At 52.1% G+C, this 18,124-nt stretch overlaps 1 protein-coding gene across 3 annotated transcripts; it reads right to left on the bottom strand.

The window, feature by feature from the left end:
- Nucleotides 1-68: 68 nt before the first annotated feature.
- On the bottom strand, nucleotides 69-17,725 carry PKIG (cAMP-dependent protein kinase inhibitor gamma). Of its 3 annotated transcripts, none has more exons than XM_040608559.1 (4): nucleotides 17,613-17,725; nucleotides 11,887-11,954; nucleotides 2,139-2,334; nucleotides 69-999 (listed from the first exon to the last, which is right to left on the bottom strand). In XM_040608559.1, the coding sequence occupies exons 3-4, from the start codon at nucleotides 2,307-2,309 to the stop codon at nucleotides 868-870; spliced, it is 303 nt and encodes a 100-aa protein (XP_040464493.1). In that variant the 5' UTR covers nucleotides 2,310-2,334; nucleotides 11,887-11,954; nucleotides 17,613-17,725; the 3' UTR covers nucleotides 69-867. The 3 variants fall into 3 exon arrangements, with proteins under 3 accessions (XP_040464493.1, XP_040464492.1, XP_040464494.1); XM_040608558.1 differs by lacking the exon at nucleotides 17,613-17,725 and adding an exon at nucleotides 17,317-17,561; XM_040608560.1 differs by lacking the exon at nucleotides 17,613-17,725 and adding an exon at nucleotides 17,317-17,540 and having other exon boundaries at nucleotides 2,159-2,334.
- Between the last annotated feature and the right edge of the window lie 399 nt (nucleotides 17,726-18,124).

The following is an 18,124-nucleotide window of genomic DNA, read 5'->3' as shown; positions in this document are numbered from 1 at the left end:
ACCAGCTATGAGGCAAGACAGAGGAAAGAGAAACATCCAGGCAAAAAAAAAAAACCCTCCTTCAGTACTTGAAGGCTGCGTTATTTATTCCAACAGCTTATATAGTTTTATCAAACCATCTTTAACACAAAACATGTCTCCTAAAAGAGAGAAGGGTGTGAGATCCTACCAGAGATCATCTCAGCTAACAGCTTGCAAAGTTAAGCCTGAATTTTAACAGTCAAACCAGCAAAATGTTTCTCCCCTCCCCTTAACAATACCTTAAAATGCTAAAACCCGAAGAAAAACATGCCTGTGGCTGGTGCTGCTGGTCTGTAGGTGGAGTTCATCCACACAGAGCTGTGCTTTGGTCCTTTCCTGATGCTCAGTGGCAGCAGCACAGGTGAGTGGTGCTTGACGTGAAGGCAGCGGGACTGGCCGGGTCCCTTCCCCGCTGCCCACCCTGATGAGGGACCACATGGACAGTCCAGAGGCCAGGTTAGGTCTAAGATGCAGATGAGGGTGAGGCTTAGAAAAACCAATAATCTAAATTCCTAATCTATGGAAACAGAATAAATAATAGTCTAAATTTAAAAAGGAGGAAGGTACCTTGGACAGGAAAGTCTGACATGTCTATTATTACTGAAACTGTTTTTTCCCCTAGGGGAAAATTGCAGCTAAGGCATCTTGAGAATGGCTCATATCACTACAACCACGGCAGTGTTGCTCTAAATCACTAGGGATAGGAGCAGAAGTCTTTTGGAGGCGTCAGTCCTTGCACAGCATCTTGTAGTGCTCTAAACAAAAACGGTTGCAGCAGAGGCATTTGACAGACAACTTGCTGTTCCAGGTTGGATTTTGTCCGCAGATTCAACAGCAAATTCTGGTTTAATGTTCACAGCAAGGCCCTCCTCCTGCCCATCCCACCCCCTGTACGCTGTCATGGGGAGGGGCTGTTTTCTTGCCCCTTTGGTCTTGCTCCAGGGTCGTTCTCAGAAGAAGTGGCATCTCTTTGGCTTTCTGCAGAAGGGAGGATTGGGAAGAAAGCACGGTTACACCCTGCTGAGTACACAAGCGATCAGTAGTTGCCACAACTGATTTTATTCAGATCGTCACCTGCAGACCTAGCGCTACCCTCCTGCGGCCAGATATTTGGCTTAAGGCTATTGGGTTCTCCCTTCTCGTTCCTGGAATACAAATGCTTCTCACGCTGCCGGTGATGCTGGAGGGAGCCTGGGGGCAGGGATGTGCTCTCCTGGATTAACCTGCCACAGCAACTCACAAGTGCTCCAGGAATTCCTGCCAGACAGCCTGGCAGCTAGCTGAGATGCTGGCTGTTAGAAAAGCTCTAGTTTGTCCTTGTTACGGATGGGTGGGTGGAGAGGTGTTAGTATGGACATGTTGAAAGAGGTACAGTTAGGGCAATGTGTTCTAAAGTGGTTTTATAGTTACAGATTGTAGGCTGGAGGACTAAAAGAGCAAGGGCAAAAACTGAGTTTACCCTCTGCGGTGGTGCTGGATGTTTTGTTGCTCGTTAGTGAAATCAGAGTGGCTGGTTTGCTTGTGCTCTGAACAGAGGATTCATGCTCCTTGTAGCCAGCTGGCCAGTATATACTGAGCAGGGTGATCCTGCTGCCGTGTTTGGGCTACAGGGGAAGATTTGTAGGTGGCTGGTGGTGTTTAAAATTATTTCTGTGACCTTTAAGATACTGTGGAACTATTTGAAGGCTGATTTAAAAAAAAAAACCAACCCAAAGCAACCAGCAAAGAAAAAGCAAACCACAACCTGCCCCACACTTGATTTCTATAAAGCCTAAGGTATACCTGATGTGTAATTTGCTGTGGGATGGCTCTTGGTCAGCCCATGGCTTGTTCAAGCACCAGTGGCTCTACAAACCAGCCGAGCGACGGGTCTTGGCTGGAGTGTGCAGTGCTCATGTGCCAGGAACCCCGGGACCACCCTGTTCACTGCAACAGCCCCTCGGCCTGGGGAGTCTCCCACTAGCTGAGTACCCACCGAGCATGAAGACACTGGCTGTAGCGAGGAATGGGAGCTTTCTCCCGAGCATCTGTGTGATGCTCCCAGAGGCAGCACTGGTCAGCTGTACTGCCGTTTGGTGCCTTGCTCTTCCAGCCTGAGCGCCAGGAGCTGAGCTTACCGGTGTCTGCAGCAGCTCACCTGCTCCTTCAACGGCGAGGTCACCTAGGTCCTTGGTCAGCTTGCGCATGCTGATGGTGGTTGCATCTCGTTGGATGTCATGAACAGCGTTCCTCCGACCAGCCCGATCGCAGGAAATAAAGTCGGTGTATGTGCTGGACTCTACCTCCATTGCATCTCTATACACCTGCAAAATGCTGCAGAGAAAACACAGCTGTGAGGTCAAGGATGCTCAGCAAGCCTGGAGTCATGGCTTTGCCCAGGTTAGGTTACTCTGTGGAGTTAAATTACAGCATGAAAAAATAGTCCCTGTAATTCTGCTCCGGCTCCTCTAACAGCAGCTACTAAAATCTCAGATATCAACCCTGTCATGTGGGACGGTGCGGAGGGTGACCCATCGTGCTGGGTGAGGGCAGGTGGGCAGGGAGGGTCCATCCCAGCTGCCTTGCTGGTCCTCATTCTGCCTTCCCATTGCAAAGCAAGGCAGACAAGGTGTTTGCCTCCCCTTTTGAGCTTCTGTCCTTCTTTAGGAGCTGCAAGGTCACTTGCAGCAGCTTTTTTCCTACAGAAAAAGCCCTCCTTCTGCCTCAAAATGCCATGGGAGCTTTGAACGGAGGCCAAATCTGGCTCACTGTGGGGGGGATGGGGTGCTGATCCAACCTGAATTCGTAATGGGGAACGGTCAGGGCCTGGATGGGTACCCGCTGGAAAGCTGGGGGAGCAGGGCAGCATGTTGTGGGGATGGGGCTTTGGGTGAGTACTGATCTCCGCTGGCTGCCAGATGCCACTGAAAAAGTGTCGCACTGGACTGCTTTGGGATAAGCACTTTAAGATGTGAAAATCAGCCCTTCTGTGAGATGTTTGGATCCCTTCGCTCCAGGCTGGTGTCTGTGCCAAGCACAGAGCATGAAGAAAGGCTTGGAGCAGCCACTCGTCACACGCCAGCCCCGCTGCGAGCCAGCCTTTAGTTCAGCCTGTCAAGTCCTTAAGTTGTTGGTTTTTCATTCTAGCTGATGGTGTAACTCGGGTCCAGGGAGCTCACCGGCCTGGGGAGCGCAGCGCAGGCGTCCTGGCTCCTTGCAGAGCTCGCAAGCGCACGCTGCCTCTGCCCTGGCAACCTGGGGCTCGCTCTGCTCCTGCTCTTCTTTATTCAGTTTGGCACTTAGTTTCTTTTTCTACATGGAAGTTAGAGATTGATTGTTGTCTTATCTGTGATTCTACTCACTGTGAAAAATGCCCTTAGCCCTGCTGATGCTGCCAATACTTGAAGGAGGTCCCAATCAGAAACACTTGTGTGTAATGAAAAAAAATTCAGCGTCTTGTCATTCACTTGCTTTTGTGTCTTGGGGTTAACAACCCGCTGAGAAATTTGCCTAGCCTCCTGTACAAATCCTGCTTTAAGACTGATCTTCCTACTAGGGAAATCTGCTGGCAAACCACCAGCCTGGGCTGGAATCGCACTCCGTGCTCTGTAATCCCCAATGTTCAGACATTAGAAAGGAGATACTGGCGAAGAAGCAATAGCCAGGACAAAAGAGGTTAAATTCTCCCCGTTCCTGAGACTGAGCAGGGTGCAGTAACCTCAAACCTGCACAAACCCAGTACATTTTGGTAGCTCCAGGGACTCCTCCCTTGGTGCTGATGCCTGCTCAGGCAGTGCTGGCACCAGTTTGCTGGTGGGTCGTGGGGCTTGGCCCACCCAGACCCCCCAGGACAAGAGATTTGCTTCTCCGAATCCAGCACATCCTTGCAAACACGCACCTCCTCTCAGGGCTTGGTGTCCATCTAGCCCCTGTTAAATGACCCCCAGCAAAAGCTGCATCCTCTGTCCCAGGGAGAGATGCCAACTGTTATTTCTCCTTGACTTCCCTCCTCCCTTTCCAGGCATGCCCTTCCTGCGACGAGGCACCCGCTCTGGATGCAGCAGGCTGGTTGATCTCAGCGAGCAAAGCGCCTTTTGCCCAGGGCAGGACAAGCATCCATCACTCCCAGACAAGTCCTCCTCACGGCCCATGGCATCCCACAGGCTGCTGACTGTCTGTAGCTGCCGGAGCGATGGCATACGGACTTGGGAGGCTTCCCTAAGTGATCCTGGGTCCACCTTCACATCAGTGAGGCCAATCCCGGGGTGGTATGCTCAGGAGTCCTCCTGCACTTGCACCGGAGATGGACCACCTGGTTCGTAGGATAGACTCCACAGACGGGGGAGCAGGAGCCGGCCAGCTCCAGGATGCAGCATCTTCCCGGTGTCCCTTGATGTAGCTGCCAACGGGGGTGTGTGCTCACCTTCGGCAGTGCCAAAGGGCGGAATGCCCCATCACATGGGAAAAGGATGGGATCTTGATTAAAAACAGGGGAAGGAACCAAGTGTGCAGAAGCTGGTCCTGCTCAGGGCAGGCTTGGTCCCAGCTCAGCGGACGGCAGATGGCGCGTGTGGTTTAGTTATTTTCCGTGGCTGGGCAGGCTCCTGCCTTCCCCTCTCTGCGCAGAGAGCTGGAGAGGGCGGATTTATGAGCAAAGCTTTCAAATTTGTGCAGTTCCTTCAGGATTTTCAAGGTAGGAGGCTCTCAAAAGCCTTGCAGGCAGACCCCTCCCCGCTGGCAGGGACACACCAGCCTCTACCTCCAGGCAGCTGTCAGACCGAGGAGGTGATGGGAGCAGCCACCTCAATTTTTTGATAGAAAAACCTGATTTTTCAAAGAGCATTTTCACATTTCCAGGCAGATGCGTAACAGTGCAGTGGGTTTTTAGTCAGTGGAAGAATCTTTTAACATCTGCCAGGGGCAAGAAAGGAACCACTTTCCCTCTTGCCCACGTAGTTCAACCTGAAACTGTGTCACTGTGGGCAGTCATTTAGCAGTGGCAGGGGGTGCAAAGAGCGCTGCAGCACCCGCCGGCCCCCCACCTTCAATTTTTCATACTCCCGTGGGCCGGCAGGAGGGAATGATTTTGCTCTTGCAAAGCACATTGCCAGAGCTTTTGCCAGGCGTTGTGGGAATAAGCCCACAGCACCCAAATACACCGTGCAAGGGGTTCCAGGGTGCTTCGAAGACATGATTCAGCTTGTCCCCAGAGGGCCATTTTGTGCCTCCCTTCCCTCCTTGCTGTTGATGGGAGTAGGAATGGTCCCTGCACCCTCGGCGCAGCATACCAGCCTGTGGAGGCAGGGCAGGGGACATGTGGCACGGTGACAAAGGACCTGCTGCCAGTGGCTCATCCCTCAAACACTTTTCTGTGCTGCTTGGAGGGAGGTTGTATCCCCTCCAGATGGCCACAAGTGAAGAAGCCCCTTGCAAGCTGCCACAGGCACCCGACGTGTCCCCAGAGCTGCCTCTGCTCCCATGCCCCCTGAAACAATCTGGCTCTGCCAAACCTGCCCTTTGGTCTCAACTTACTTTTCTGTGTTGTCTTGTGAGGGCTAAAAAATCTGGAGCTGTAATAGTCTTGGCTTTGCTGGCATGAGCTCAGCTTCTGGAGCGGTTTTGCTCTTGGATTGCAGCTGGGCTCACCGGCATTTTCCAGTGATGGAACAGCTGGCTTTGCTGTGGATGGTTGCAGCTAAACAAGCCGTACTTATACTGGGGCTGAATTGTACCCATTTAAAAGGTGGATGCTAAGAAATTCAAAGGTTAAATGTTTTTTCTGCCTTTCCGTAGAAGAAACCAGGGCATTTCTTTTGGGTCAGCTCAGTGTCGCTCTTGGTCCCACTGGCAAGCCAGCGTTTCAGTCCCATTTCCCCATTCGCCTGCCTCTCCACAGCACAGATCCCAGGGACTACAAGCAAACAGCTACTGCAAATAATATAAGAATGGCAGACAAATGACCTGGAAACGCCAGGGACAGGTTAAACTCAACACAGGGCCATGTGCCTGCAGGGCAAACACAAGCCCTGTGACCTGAGCCAGTGGCCAGGCTCTAACTCCCAGGGATCAGATGGATGTTACAGTCACACCCAGCCCTGGATTCCAGTTTCAAGGAAACCCTTCACACGATATCGCATCTGTCCCTTGTCTAGGTTAATCTGTAGGCTTTTTATGGCTAGGATGGGATATTTTTGGACTCCACAGTGATGCTGGCCATCAGCAAGCTGGGCTGAATTCAGCCAGCTTCCCCTCCGCTGCCTGCTCTGCTCCCTTGCTGCTCTGCCTCTTACCTCTTGCCATCCTCAGGATTTTCCGCTCTACCTAACCCACCTTTGCAGCGAGCACAAAGGGCCCCTAGGCCAGAGAAAGTCCTGTTTGTCTCTGCATGGCAGCTGTGACATTTTTGGGCGTAAGGTGGCTTAGTCACCTGCTTAGACATCCCTTTAGGGCAGCCAGCACAGCACCCCTGGGCTGCTGTAAGGAAGGAGGTCCAAAGGCTGAACACAGCAATGGATTTCCCTGCCTAACTAAGCCTGGAATCGTTGCCTGCTCCCACCCTGCTTTCCTTCAGAGATGTCCCTCTTCCTCAGGAGCAAGCGGAGGCATCGCCCTGCCCACGGTGCTCTCCCCTGGGACACCCAAGGAGGGGGACCTGCGCCTTGTCCCCCCCTGTGGCCGCAGCGGGCAGCCCCCGAGGGCAGGGACCGCGATGCCGAGCTCCCGGAGCAGGAGCCCCAGCAGACTGATGTCCTGGGGTGCTGCTGCCCATCTGGGGCCCTGGGCCAGCCCATTGCCAGTGGCAAGAACCAACAGCTGCGGGTTCTGGTTGGAGATGGCTCCCTCATCCCACAGCCCGGCGGGGGACGTGCTCTCCCACCTGCTTGGTGTCACACCAGCAGGTCTAATGCTCTCCTTTGGCCGCCAAACTTCTAGAGTCATAAAGCCACAAAGCCGAGCTAAACCGTGCTGTGTTTCTGGGGTGAAATTTCAAAGTTCTGCCAGGGAACAGGGATGCAACCCCTTCTTCTACTCATGCATCGCATCCCACTTCTCTCCCCTTCATTGGCAACCTGCAGGGGCCATGGCATGAAGTCACAGGGTCGCCTTCAAACCCTCCGCGTTGTGCAGTGCCCCTTGCCCTTTCATTCCAGGGTACAGTGACTATTATTAGACCTCTCCTGCTGGGGCCGGATCCATAACAACAGCAAAACATACTCAACAGCCCTGCTGGGCTTTTAAAATATTTACAGTGTAAGATGGTTTACTGCAGAGGGGGGCCTGGTAGAGCACAGAGACGGGAGCACCGGGATTTCTGTGCTCCCTGTGGGGCTGCTGTGAGGTTTCCTGCTGGGAGAGTCGCATCCAGCAAGGAGGAAAAAAAATCCTGTAGGCTGAAGCCATCACTTGAGGTCAGGGGGTTTCCACCAACTGTCTGACAGCTTCCAGCTGGAATTTCTGCAAATTTTCCACTGGGTCTTGTCTGGGAAGATGGGTGAGGGGCTGCACATCAAAGAAGGAGGGCTCTGCGATGGTGTTATTGGGGTTAGAGAGTATTTTTAGACCTGTGCTCATGCCTAAAAGGCCTCGCTGTGGCTCATGACCCCCATGCACTAGAACTTAGACCTGTGGCCAGAAGCCAAGCTGAAGATGCAAATGCCCGGTTGGGAGCCTGGTCTGGTAGTGGCTACGTATGCAACAGGCATTGGTAGGGCTGTTGACAGGGTCTGCATCAGCACAGAGCTCCCCTGCTTTCCTGCTGGGTCTGTGGACCCATCAAAATGTGGTGGTGACGGGTCTCGTTGGCCAGAATTGAGATGCTCCAAGCTGCTGAGCCCCAGGTTTCCCAGCGGATTGAGGAAACAGGCAGGATCATGGCAGCAGCCTGGTCTCCTATGAGGGCACATGTGTCCCGTGCTGAGCAAATTCTTTCCAGGCAAGAATAGTGTGAAAATGCCTCACCACACTTCAGTGGTGAAGAGATGTCAAGGCTAGGCATGGCACACTGGTATTTTTGGAAAGCTTTTGCTGTGGGATTCCTCATAACTCTGCACCCTCTGGCTCTTACACTAAATACAATCAATTCAGTCAGCACAGACATCACAGCTTCTCCGGCCACTGCAGTGGTTTTGCAGGAGCAGAACTTCTAGGGTTCTCTAGGACTTAGTGGAAATTTATAATTAATTTAGGAAGAGAGCAGATACAGCAGGGGGACTGGGGCTCAGTGTCCACAAGCAGATCCCTCCTTTTGCTTTGGCCTGGTTTTACAGTATAAAGGCCACTTAATGCCCGTAGAACTGGTAACTAATTGCTTAGCCCCAGGTCTAAGATTAGGCTTGGAGACTCCTCTGCAACTTCACAAACTTTGCATTTAGCTCTACCAAGCCCCTTAAACTCCATCCCCTCCCTCCTGGCCTTCAGCACACCCTCAGGGACCCCTGCTGCAGTGTCTCTGCTGTCCCAGGCAGTCCCTGCTGCCCCACATCCTCCCAGCCACTGCCTGGCTCCCAGCTGATACAGGAGAAGCTCCAGACAGGTTTCAAAATCACGTCCAACCCTTGGCATAGGGGTAGGGTGAGTCTTTATGTGCGCTGCTGCAGTCCCCATGGGAGAGGGGAAGGCTTGGGGCGGGGAGTGTGGGAGCCAGGAGGGGATTACTCAGCCCCACCGGCATCTCGTTAAGGTCAGGATGTGTGGGTGAAGGCGGGAGGGAGCCAGTCCATCCGTCTGTCCGTCCGCCAGGAGGGCAGCCCAGTGCCCAGCTCTGGCCACGCAGCACTGCCAGCCAGCATCCCCGTGGCTGGAGCAGGCAGCACCCCTCTGCCAGCCCCACGGGAACGGGTGCTGAGCATCTGCTCTAAAAATCCCGTGCCACGCAGGAATCACAGTTTGCCTTGGCAACCAGAGTTGATGGAGCTCTCTGCTCCTCCCTCCTCTCAGCACCAAGCCTTGGCTACAGCTTCAGCCTCTTCTGCAGCTTCTCACTAAGTTGATTAATGGAAATAATTGGTCTCTTTGTGCATCTGGAGACAGTTGCCGTGACAGCAGTTGTATTTTTGTTTTGTTCCCGGGTTGAACTTGTTTTTCACATCCCACAGCTTCAAAGTGCTAATAAATCAGGGCACTCGGGTGTCATCCCCCCCCACCTCTGAAAGGTGCACATCCCTCCGAGGGATGGCGTGGCAGAGCGGGATGAGGCACACTCAGCCCTAGCAGCCCTTAGGATGTGGCAGGCTGGCACCTTTCTCCCCCCCACATTTTTCACCCACTCAAGCCAGGTGGCTTGAGGCACACTGGGTGGACACGATATTCTGACTTCTGCACAGAAAGCAGCGAGACAGATTCCTTGTGTTCACCCAGCATGGCCACGAGCACCCATCACCTTGTGAGCCAGCACCCAAGTGTCTCTCTGTCCCCTGCAGAGACCTTTCAAAGCTGTAAAAAGTATGAGGCCATGAGTCCCTTCTCCATTATTTTTATTTTCTCCTAATTTCTTCTTTCCCTTCCTTTACTTGTCAACGTATTTTTACATGAACAAAACCAGTGACTGCGTGGAAGATCTGCTAATGCAGATTTGCAAAGCAGATGAACCACAGACAAGTCACATTAAACCCTTCAGCTGCAAAAGCCCCACAGCTGCTGTCACAGGCATGTTTCAGGAAGACTCGTGTATTTTCCCTGCTTGTGATGTGCATCACACTTGGCCACGGGGTAGATTCCTTTGCAATGGAAAGCCCCTCCAGACTTGGGTTCCCTGTCTTCCCCCAAATCATTCAGGAAGAAAAGTCCCTACTGGATTTCACCTCAAAGGCTGGAAACCCCTGCCGTGGTCCCACAGGTCTTCTGATCACACCAAGGTGCTGACCTCTGAGTGACTATCACCTACTCAAACCCCGCTTGAATTCCTGGCCCAGGGTCCCTCACTGGCAGCACCACCTCCCCAACACCTTGCAGGCTTCCCTGAGCAAGGAGAAGTCAAGTAAGTGCTGAGGAGATGCAGCTGGGGGTATTTTCTAAGTTTCTATCCTAGCACAGCTGCCCTTGTCACATATAAAAGGAAGGTGTGAGCCATAGCAGCCCTCGATGGGATGGCTCTGTTTCTGGGTGGAAGAGGACCTTTCTATGCCAACAGAGGTGAGCGAGAACAGGTTTTTATTTTTATGCCTAATGAGAAAGAGTAATTTTGTCTAGCTTTTCTTTGTGATGTGAGGAGTGGAGCTCTCCCACTGTGTGGGAGCAGTGCTGGTGTGGCTGGGAAGGAGAGCTTGGCTTGGAAGAGGTGCTGTGCAGGCTGTGCCTGTGCGGTTCTGGCTGCTGCTAGGTGAGGGGGCTCTGCTTAGCGCGGGGGGTGTGAGGCTGAGAGCCACCTGTCCTGGCTTTTCCTTATTCAGGCTTGCACAACCCCATAGAAAGTCTCATCCAGCATCCAAAGGGCCCCTCGGCCTTGGTGTGGTGTAAGGGGCGAGTGAGAAGCTGTGAAGCCTCCTGAGGTGCGAGAGCCCTGGCAGCTCCCAACAGTACTTAAAAATAACCGGGGCAACTCTTCGGAGCATCAGTGTGGAAGGAGGCCGATTAGCAAAACCAGGCTTAGCTCTGGCTGCTGACCCCAGACCTCCCACCCCAGGCAGGGGCAGTGCTTGCCTGGGAAGATCTATCTTTGGGAGCTGTGGGAGGGATTGGGTGCCTGGCATGGTGCTGTTGGTGTTTTACATACAATAGAAAAGGAAAGTGTAGGAGTGAAACACAGGCTGGCGGTGAGAAGTGGCTGAGCTAAGCCCTTCTGGGTGGCTCCACGGCTCCCGTTACCCACTGAGATCAGCAGTCCCTTTGGCTGTGTGACCTTGCTGGGACCTCCACATGGGCAGGGAAAGCTCTGCTGGCGTGCACACCCCCTTCTCTGACTGTTTCTGTGATGGGTGAAGTTTTGTACATCTGTGTCAGGTGATAGCAGCTTCTGCAGGCAGGGTAAATCTGTCTGCATAAGTCACCAGGGATGTGACATCTAGTCACGAGTTGAGGCAGCGCTCGAGACGTGCCTGTAACGTTACACTGGGATGCTCAGCAATCGTTGCAAGTTACAGTCTCAGAAAAGGTGAAGCTTCTAATGAAATGAATTGCCAGCTATGTTATGGTCCACTTGAAAGGCAGCCCAGGTGTAGGATACAGGTGATGCAGGATATAGGTGAAGGATGCAGGAGATGAACTGCTCTGAGGGACCTGCAGGAGAAATGTCTACCTGTGCCAAAGAGTCCTGAGATCCTGCATAGCCAGACCAGCAAACAATACAACCATGGCAGATCTGTGTACAGGAGAGCTGAGCGCAGGAACAAGAGAAAGCAGCAAGATGACATGAGGACTGAGGAGATGCTCTGGGCACAGCAGCCATGGAAGCGAAACCATGAAAAGGACTGTCTGAGCTGGCAGATCTGCCGTTTACACAAGTGCTGCAAAAGGTTAAGCTTTGGGGGTTCCCTGGATCTTGCTGGGCTCGCTCTACCCGCAGAGCAAAACTCGCTTACATGGTTGTGTACAGGCAAATGATATTTCCATGCAAAGCACGCGGGCAGCCTGTGAGCAGGATTTGCAAACAATGTCCATGTGGCTGGCAGGGGAGAGGCATGGCTTGCACTAGGGGCTGCACTTAGTCAGCCCTGGGACACTGCCTGGGACAAGTACATGGCTATGAAGTATGGAAAATACAGCAGGAAAGTCATTCCAGCAAAATTATTGGTATTTTTTTCCCTTTAGCAGCTTTCTAGCATCTAGTAATTCACAATATACAGAGGGAGGACAAGTGACTCTATGAAATGGGAAGGAAAACCTCATGCCTGTTTGTGTAATATCTCCCTGTGAATAAAAATTTTATCAGTCCATAGTGTGAATCTTTACCTGATTTAGTTGACTTTCCTTCTGGACATGACTTCAAACAAGTTTCGTACGCAGCAGGGCAACAGCTTCTGGGGAAGGGAAAGAAAATAAATGTAAGAAAACATAATCTGTGCTTTTGTTGGGAAGCATAAAGCTTAGCTGCTTTTTTCCACCAGCTAGGACAGCCGAGGGGATGTGGGGTCTGGCGGGGCTCTGCCCAGCAGGCTCAGCCGGAGCCTGGCTTGGGGACACCAGGCGCAGGGCTGCGGGTGTTCGTATGGCACCTCGGGGAGGGTTTGTGCCAACAGAGGTTTGGCCTTTCATGTCTAAGAGCAAGGAAAGGCCAGCCAGGGGCTGGCTTTGCAGAAGTTCTCCTTGGTTTTGCTTCTCCTTTTGTTGACCTGTGAGTGTGCCGGGGAGAGCTGCAGCCACTCGTGCCCCCTGACCTGCTCCACGGGGGGACCGGCAGCTGTGGGGGGGGGTGTGTATAAATGGCCATCGGTTTGCAGCTCCACTGCCCTTTAAAGAAGTGACACTTCCGTGTCGGCTTTTCCAAGGCAAAAGGGGAAGCTTGATCTGGTACTTGTAGTCACCTTGCTGTGTGGGTTTTGCTGCACAAAGAAACCTTGGGTTCCTTTGCTGTTTGTGCATGGCTGTGCCTTCCCCCCTGTCCCCAAGCCCCGCTCAGAGACATTTCCTCTGTGGCCTCAACATCTGTGGGTGCGTTGCAATCTCCTGACCTGCAGAGCCCAGCCAAACAAGACACTTGCTTATTTTAGCAGCTGTTTCAGCTTTCAGACTTTTTGGAACATTATGGACTATTTTTTTTCACTTTGTCCCAGGGACAAATATTAACAGAACAGAAAGCAAGAGAAAAACCATTTAACCACATAAGCAGTAGCTCATCCAGCAATTGATTGGTCTGGCCCATCGGTGTTGAGTACCACTCTGGCTAGAACTATTCCCCATCATTTCCCAAGCTGGGAGAGATCTGCAGCTTTTCTCTTTATTTTTTTGACCCACTTTTAAAACTCCCTAGCTGTTGGAGCCGACAACTTGCTGGCTCTGGTCCTGCTTCAAGGACAGGGCACTTGCTGCTTCTGTGTGTCAGTTTGCCCATCTGTTAAACGGAGCTATTAATACTCGCTCCCCTCGCTAGATGCTTCAAATATTTGTAAAGCACTTTCGGATCTGCAGATGACAGACTTACAGAAGTGGAAAATACTAATTATGATCATGACAGTAGCCAGACAAAGACGTGGAGATTTTACAATACACTTTTGGTGTTCACCCCATTCACAGGGAAGTGCTTACTGGAAACACTGGACCGGAAAAGAAACACTATTCCCACAACTCGGGGAATATGCATCACCCTTTTGGGGCACCAAGTAGGCAAACAAAAGCAGGAAGGAAGAAAGGCAGCTTTGGAAATCTATAAGTCTTTATTTTCTTCCTTTGCCTTCCTGCCCCGCTCTGGCTTGTGTGCTACATAGCCCAAACAGTTAAACCTCCAGCACTTGATGGGTTGCAAAATATCTCGAAATATGTGGCCCTCTGCCAAGAAAGGCTTACAGAAGATTGGAGCAATGATGCTCTGAAGTAGAAGTTACCACCGAACAGCCCTCTTCCTGATGGGATGTGGGGTGAAACACATTTTTCTTTCAAAGCAGGCTGATTTTGGTGATGAAAACTCTTAAGCAACTGGTATTGGCTTTCCTACCCTGGAGCCCTGGCTCTGGTTCAATATTTCCCCCCACAGCTCTCACTGGGGAATCTGGAGTCTGCAAACCTGAAGCTGAGCCCCTTGCTCCATCCCTGAAGGCTCATCCTTTTCCAGTTCATCTGGTCCTTCTGCTCCTGGGGTGATGGGCAGAGCTCTGAAGGCCCCTCTGTGCAAAGGCCAGGCAACAACCTACACGGATTTCAGGGATTTAAGGGTGGTGAGGTCCACGCAGTATGCCTAAGGATGGGGTAAAGTCACTTAGAGAAGAACACTTTACATCTCCTGATCTAGTCCTATAACCCATCAAGGTACATGGATTATTCTGGGACTCCTGTGGAAATAAATGTTCATGGCATAGCTAAACATCCATACCCCATCAGGAATGATCTACAAGGGCATCAGCATGATGCATGTGTTTGAGGTTCAGATTCCCTCCATGTTTATCAGCTGTTACCCAAAAGGAGCAAACACACAAAACAAGCTGGATGCTCTCAACATTGCTTCAAAATGAATATATGTTCAAAACAAACAAACAAAAAAACTCTGAAAGCTTTTTGGTGGGATTCAGCATCATTCTACACAGCAGCTGTTATGGTGCTGCTTTTGATCCAGAGAGGAAATCCTTTCTGGTTTCAAGCAAGGTGATGGGAGCAGAGAGAAGGTTGTTCTAGTGTCTTTTGACTCCTGGGTAAACAACAGGCTGCACGCGCTGCTGGTGGGAACAGGAGCCCACTGCCTCCTCTAGTGCCCTGTCCCTGGCAGCAGCTGGCATCCTTGGCTGATGCAAGGTGCAAGAAAGCTTGTAACTATAGTGGAATGTTTTTCATAAGTCACTAATTACCCTGATCCAGGAAGTTTTATAATCCTTAAAATACAATGTCCTCTTAATCATACCCAGGATTGTTTTGCTACTGAGATAACTACCTGATCTCCATTAAAATGCCTTCTGAGCTCTTTGTTCCAGCGATACCTTGTGGCGACGAGCACCACAGATTAATTACACTTTGTGGAAACGGTAATTCCAGTAAAGTGGATGACTCTCTGGTGGGGATATGTTTGGCTTATTACATCACTGCAAATATCAACAAAAGTTGGCATTTTGTCGCTTGCTGGGGAGTTCCTGAGGCAGCGGTTGGCAGCGTGCCTGCGTGCAGGAGCTGTGCAAAGCGCAGCAAGCCCAGCCTCGCCGGGGCTCTGCTGGGGAGGGAGCGTTGGGGAGCTCGCTGTGCAAGCCAGGAACAGGTGGTGTAAAGTACGTATCCCCGTGGGCTCGGAGGGAGTGAGAGCTTTCAAACCGGGGAACAGGTCATTCATAGTCCAGTGGCTGTTCTTCCCGCTCACGCTACAGGTGCCGGCTGAGCCCTGCAGCGATGTCTCAGCCTCTCCAGCTGCCATTGCGAGGAGCTGGGGACAAAGTCCACCCACAGCTGAACCTGCCCTTCTCGCTGTTGAGCAGCTCCCTTATGACTTGGCTTTTTCTAGTCATGGGGCTAGAGACAACTAGAAGCATGGCCGTTTTTTGGGTTTGGGGTTTTTTTTCCCTCTCCTCTAAAATGGGTACCGTGATGGAAACCCTGTTTTCTGGATCAGTCCATAAATACAGCTTTGGTGACATAAGGAAACCTTGAAGAGTGTGAACAAGGTGAAAATGGGAGAGACCAGAACTGGGTGGCACAGAAAGGCAAACAAAAGGCTGGGTTGCAGCTTCTGCTGTTCCTTATGGACTTGTATATTCATCCCTGACCGTGCCACAGACCTGTATGAACCCAGGAAAATCATCTGCTTTGTGTGTAGCCTATGGAAAACAGGAATAACGCTGGTGCCTAGTCGCCCAGACAGGCTGCAGGGATTAACACACAGCAGTATGCTGCAGGACCTGGCTCTGAAATGTGGGAGATCAGGAAATATTAATAACTTGGAAAATGTTTTCCATAGTTATATCAGGCGGCAGGGTTATGTACCTGTGGGTATTCCTCTGAGTGGGCTCAAAAGTAGTTTTAGTTTTCTTTGGAATAAGAGGATAAAGGAAAAAAGCAAAAGTCCTCATTCTAGCTCACTGCATGCCTGTAGAGCTCCTCAGAACTGGCCCCTGAGTACAGAAATACTGGGTGGCTGGAAGATGCATGGCTGTGAAAGTCCTTGGGTTTCCATCTCTTTGTGGCCAAGCTGCCTATGCTGGGAGCCCATATACTGTATTTAATGGTCTCCAGCTTTTTGAGGCATCGGAGCCCATGCTCTCTGGAAAGCGTCCTTGAAAATAATGGCATGGGGGACTTGTACATCCATGTGGAACTCTGTCTGAAGGACTGACTCAATGCCCTGCTCTGTGCTTGAGGTATATTAAGCAGTCCTGGTGCATCCATGTTTGTAAATGGCCATTTAACCTACATCAGCACTATAAATGAATCCAGCCATTGAGGATCTCTTCATGCAACCTTCTTTCCCAAACACAATCCCTCACGAGAGCAGAAAAGAGGCAGTTTCTCAGCTGGGTGGCCACGCATTAGCATGGTGGCCCTTTCCAGCCAAGAATCTCAGAAGCTAAGGTCTGACCCACAACTACCGAAGCCAGGCATGCTGACCTCACCACGAGTGAACATCCCAGAGCCTGAAGGGCTGCAACCATCTGAGGGTCTCTGCCACCCGGTCAAGCCATCCCCACTCCACAAGTCTCCCCTCGTGCTTGCACTGCTGCAGCATCCCCGCTGCAGCTGCCTCTTGCTCATTTGACCGCAGCATGTCCCCCTCTTAGTGCGAGTCACCCAGGGCATTGCTTCTGGGTTCACAGCTGTGCTTGGCTCTTGTTCTGCAGAAACGTTTCCCTTTGCTTAGAGCGGGTAAATATTTCCCAAACACCCCTTTGGGGCCAAGGCATCGTGTGCATGTGAAAGCTCATCACCGTGGCTCGCTACCAGCTCCTTAGGGGACTCCAGAGAGCGGAGGGAAAGACACACAGCTCTGAGGTGGAGGAATTTGCAAAGCCTCCTGAGAATACCACCACACAGCAGTTCTTTTTTTATCCTGAGCCTTTGCCTGTTAAAACATTTGCTTGGAAAGCTGGATGCCAGCGAGCCTCCAAGCCTGCTTCTGCTGTCACACGCTGCAAAGCTCTCACTTATGCCTGCAGTTCGAAGGGAAGCCCCGGGCAGCCCTGCAGCTCCTGACAGCCCTAAGGATAGATTCATGCCATGGCCCCGCACAGGCGGCACACTCGGTGCCTGTCCCGCAGACTGGCATCCTTTCTCGTGCAAGCACAGAGCCGCCCCGATGCTGTAAGGGATTCCCTCCGGCGTGTTGCTCAGAATAAAAGGGCGCGTGTCAGAAATGAGGCCAGAAATCCCTGCGGGGGTCACTGATCCACGGTCCTGGGTGACTTCTAACCGCCACATCTGCTCTCCGTGCTACCCTTTGCAGCAAGCACTGAACTGCACGATTTTCCAAGTGAAGCAGCAGCCACCTCCCTGCCATCAGCCTACAAACGGTTTCTCCCAACAACAAAAAAAACTGGGAGGCAGCTTAGTGTTTCATCTCAGTTTGTGGGCAGCAAAACTCTGGCTGTTCACAGTCGGTTAGGTAAAAGTTAACCGTATCTCTAAGCAAACCACCTCTTTGTAGCACAGCTGGGGGTAGCGGGTGAGCAGCCGCTCTCTGTGCTGCCAGTCTGGTCTCCTGGCCGCCATCCATCCCAGCCCCACGCCTGCCCCACATGCCTGCACAGCCCTACTTACGGCCACCCAGGGTCCCGCTGCTCCTGGAATGCCCAGCTCCACGGTCCCGCTGCCGAGGAAGCGATCGAGGCTGGATTACACCCTGCTGGTGTCTCTGCCCAGTGTGGCGAGCAGCCGAGCCGGCCAGGGGATCGCAGCCAGTTTCAGACTTGCTGTTTCCTTATACTGGGAGCTGCTAAATGAAGTTGCACTTCTGGGGCCGAGGGGCGTGTTCTCCTCCCTCCCAAGTCAGTCCCTGCCTGCTGTAATCCAATGCTCATCCCGATGATGTCAAGCAGCTACTGCTCAACTCCTACCTTACAGTCGGCAGGAGGGATCCGTTTCCTTTTCACAGCGATCTTTGTTTAGCTTCGCCTTGTAACCCCATCTCCTGGCAGCTGCATGTGCCCGAGCATCCTCCCTTCGATGCCGGGTGCTGCGGCAGCTGCTGCAAGGTGCTTCCTCCTGCCTCCTCCGGTGCATCGCTTGGGTGCATGTCCCAGCTGCATCCCGCCATTCACCCTCTCCATCGGGGCTTGGCCAAAGGTGCCACTGCACCCTGAGCTCCTTTACCAGCTGTAGTGCTGACAAAATGCCTCCCAAGGGAAAAACAGCTTTGTGTCTTTTTAGAGTGCCTTTTACTCCACTGACTCCCACGGGGTAAAATCCAAGCATGCTGCAGCTCATCTGCCCCTGCATGCCAGCCTTATGTGGGGGTGAAATGCAGAGGTGGGCACAGCACCTGGATTGAAGGTGGGGAGGGTGCTTAGGGCAAGGCAATATCGAGCACGTACCTTTGTACCCACCCTGCTGTGAAGCACAGCCTGGC

The sequence above is a fragment of the Falco naumanni genome, chromosome 10 (assembly GCF_017639655.2).
Source record: "Falco naumanni isolate bFalNau1 chromosome 10, bFalNau1.pat, whole genome shotgun sequence".
NCBI classification, from domain to species: domain Eukaryota; kingdom Metazoa; phylum Chordata; class Aves; order Falconiformes; family Falconidae; genus Falco; species Falco naumanni.
This window is presented reverse-complemented; position numbering and strand designations above follow the sequence as displayed.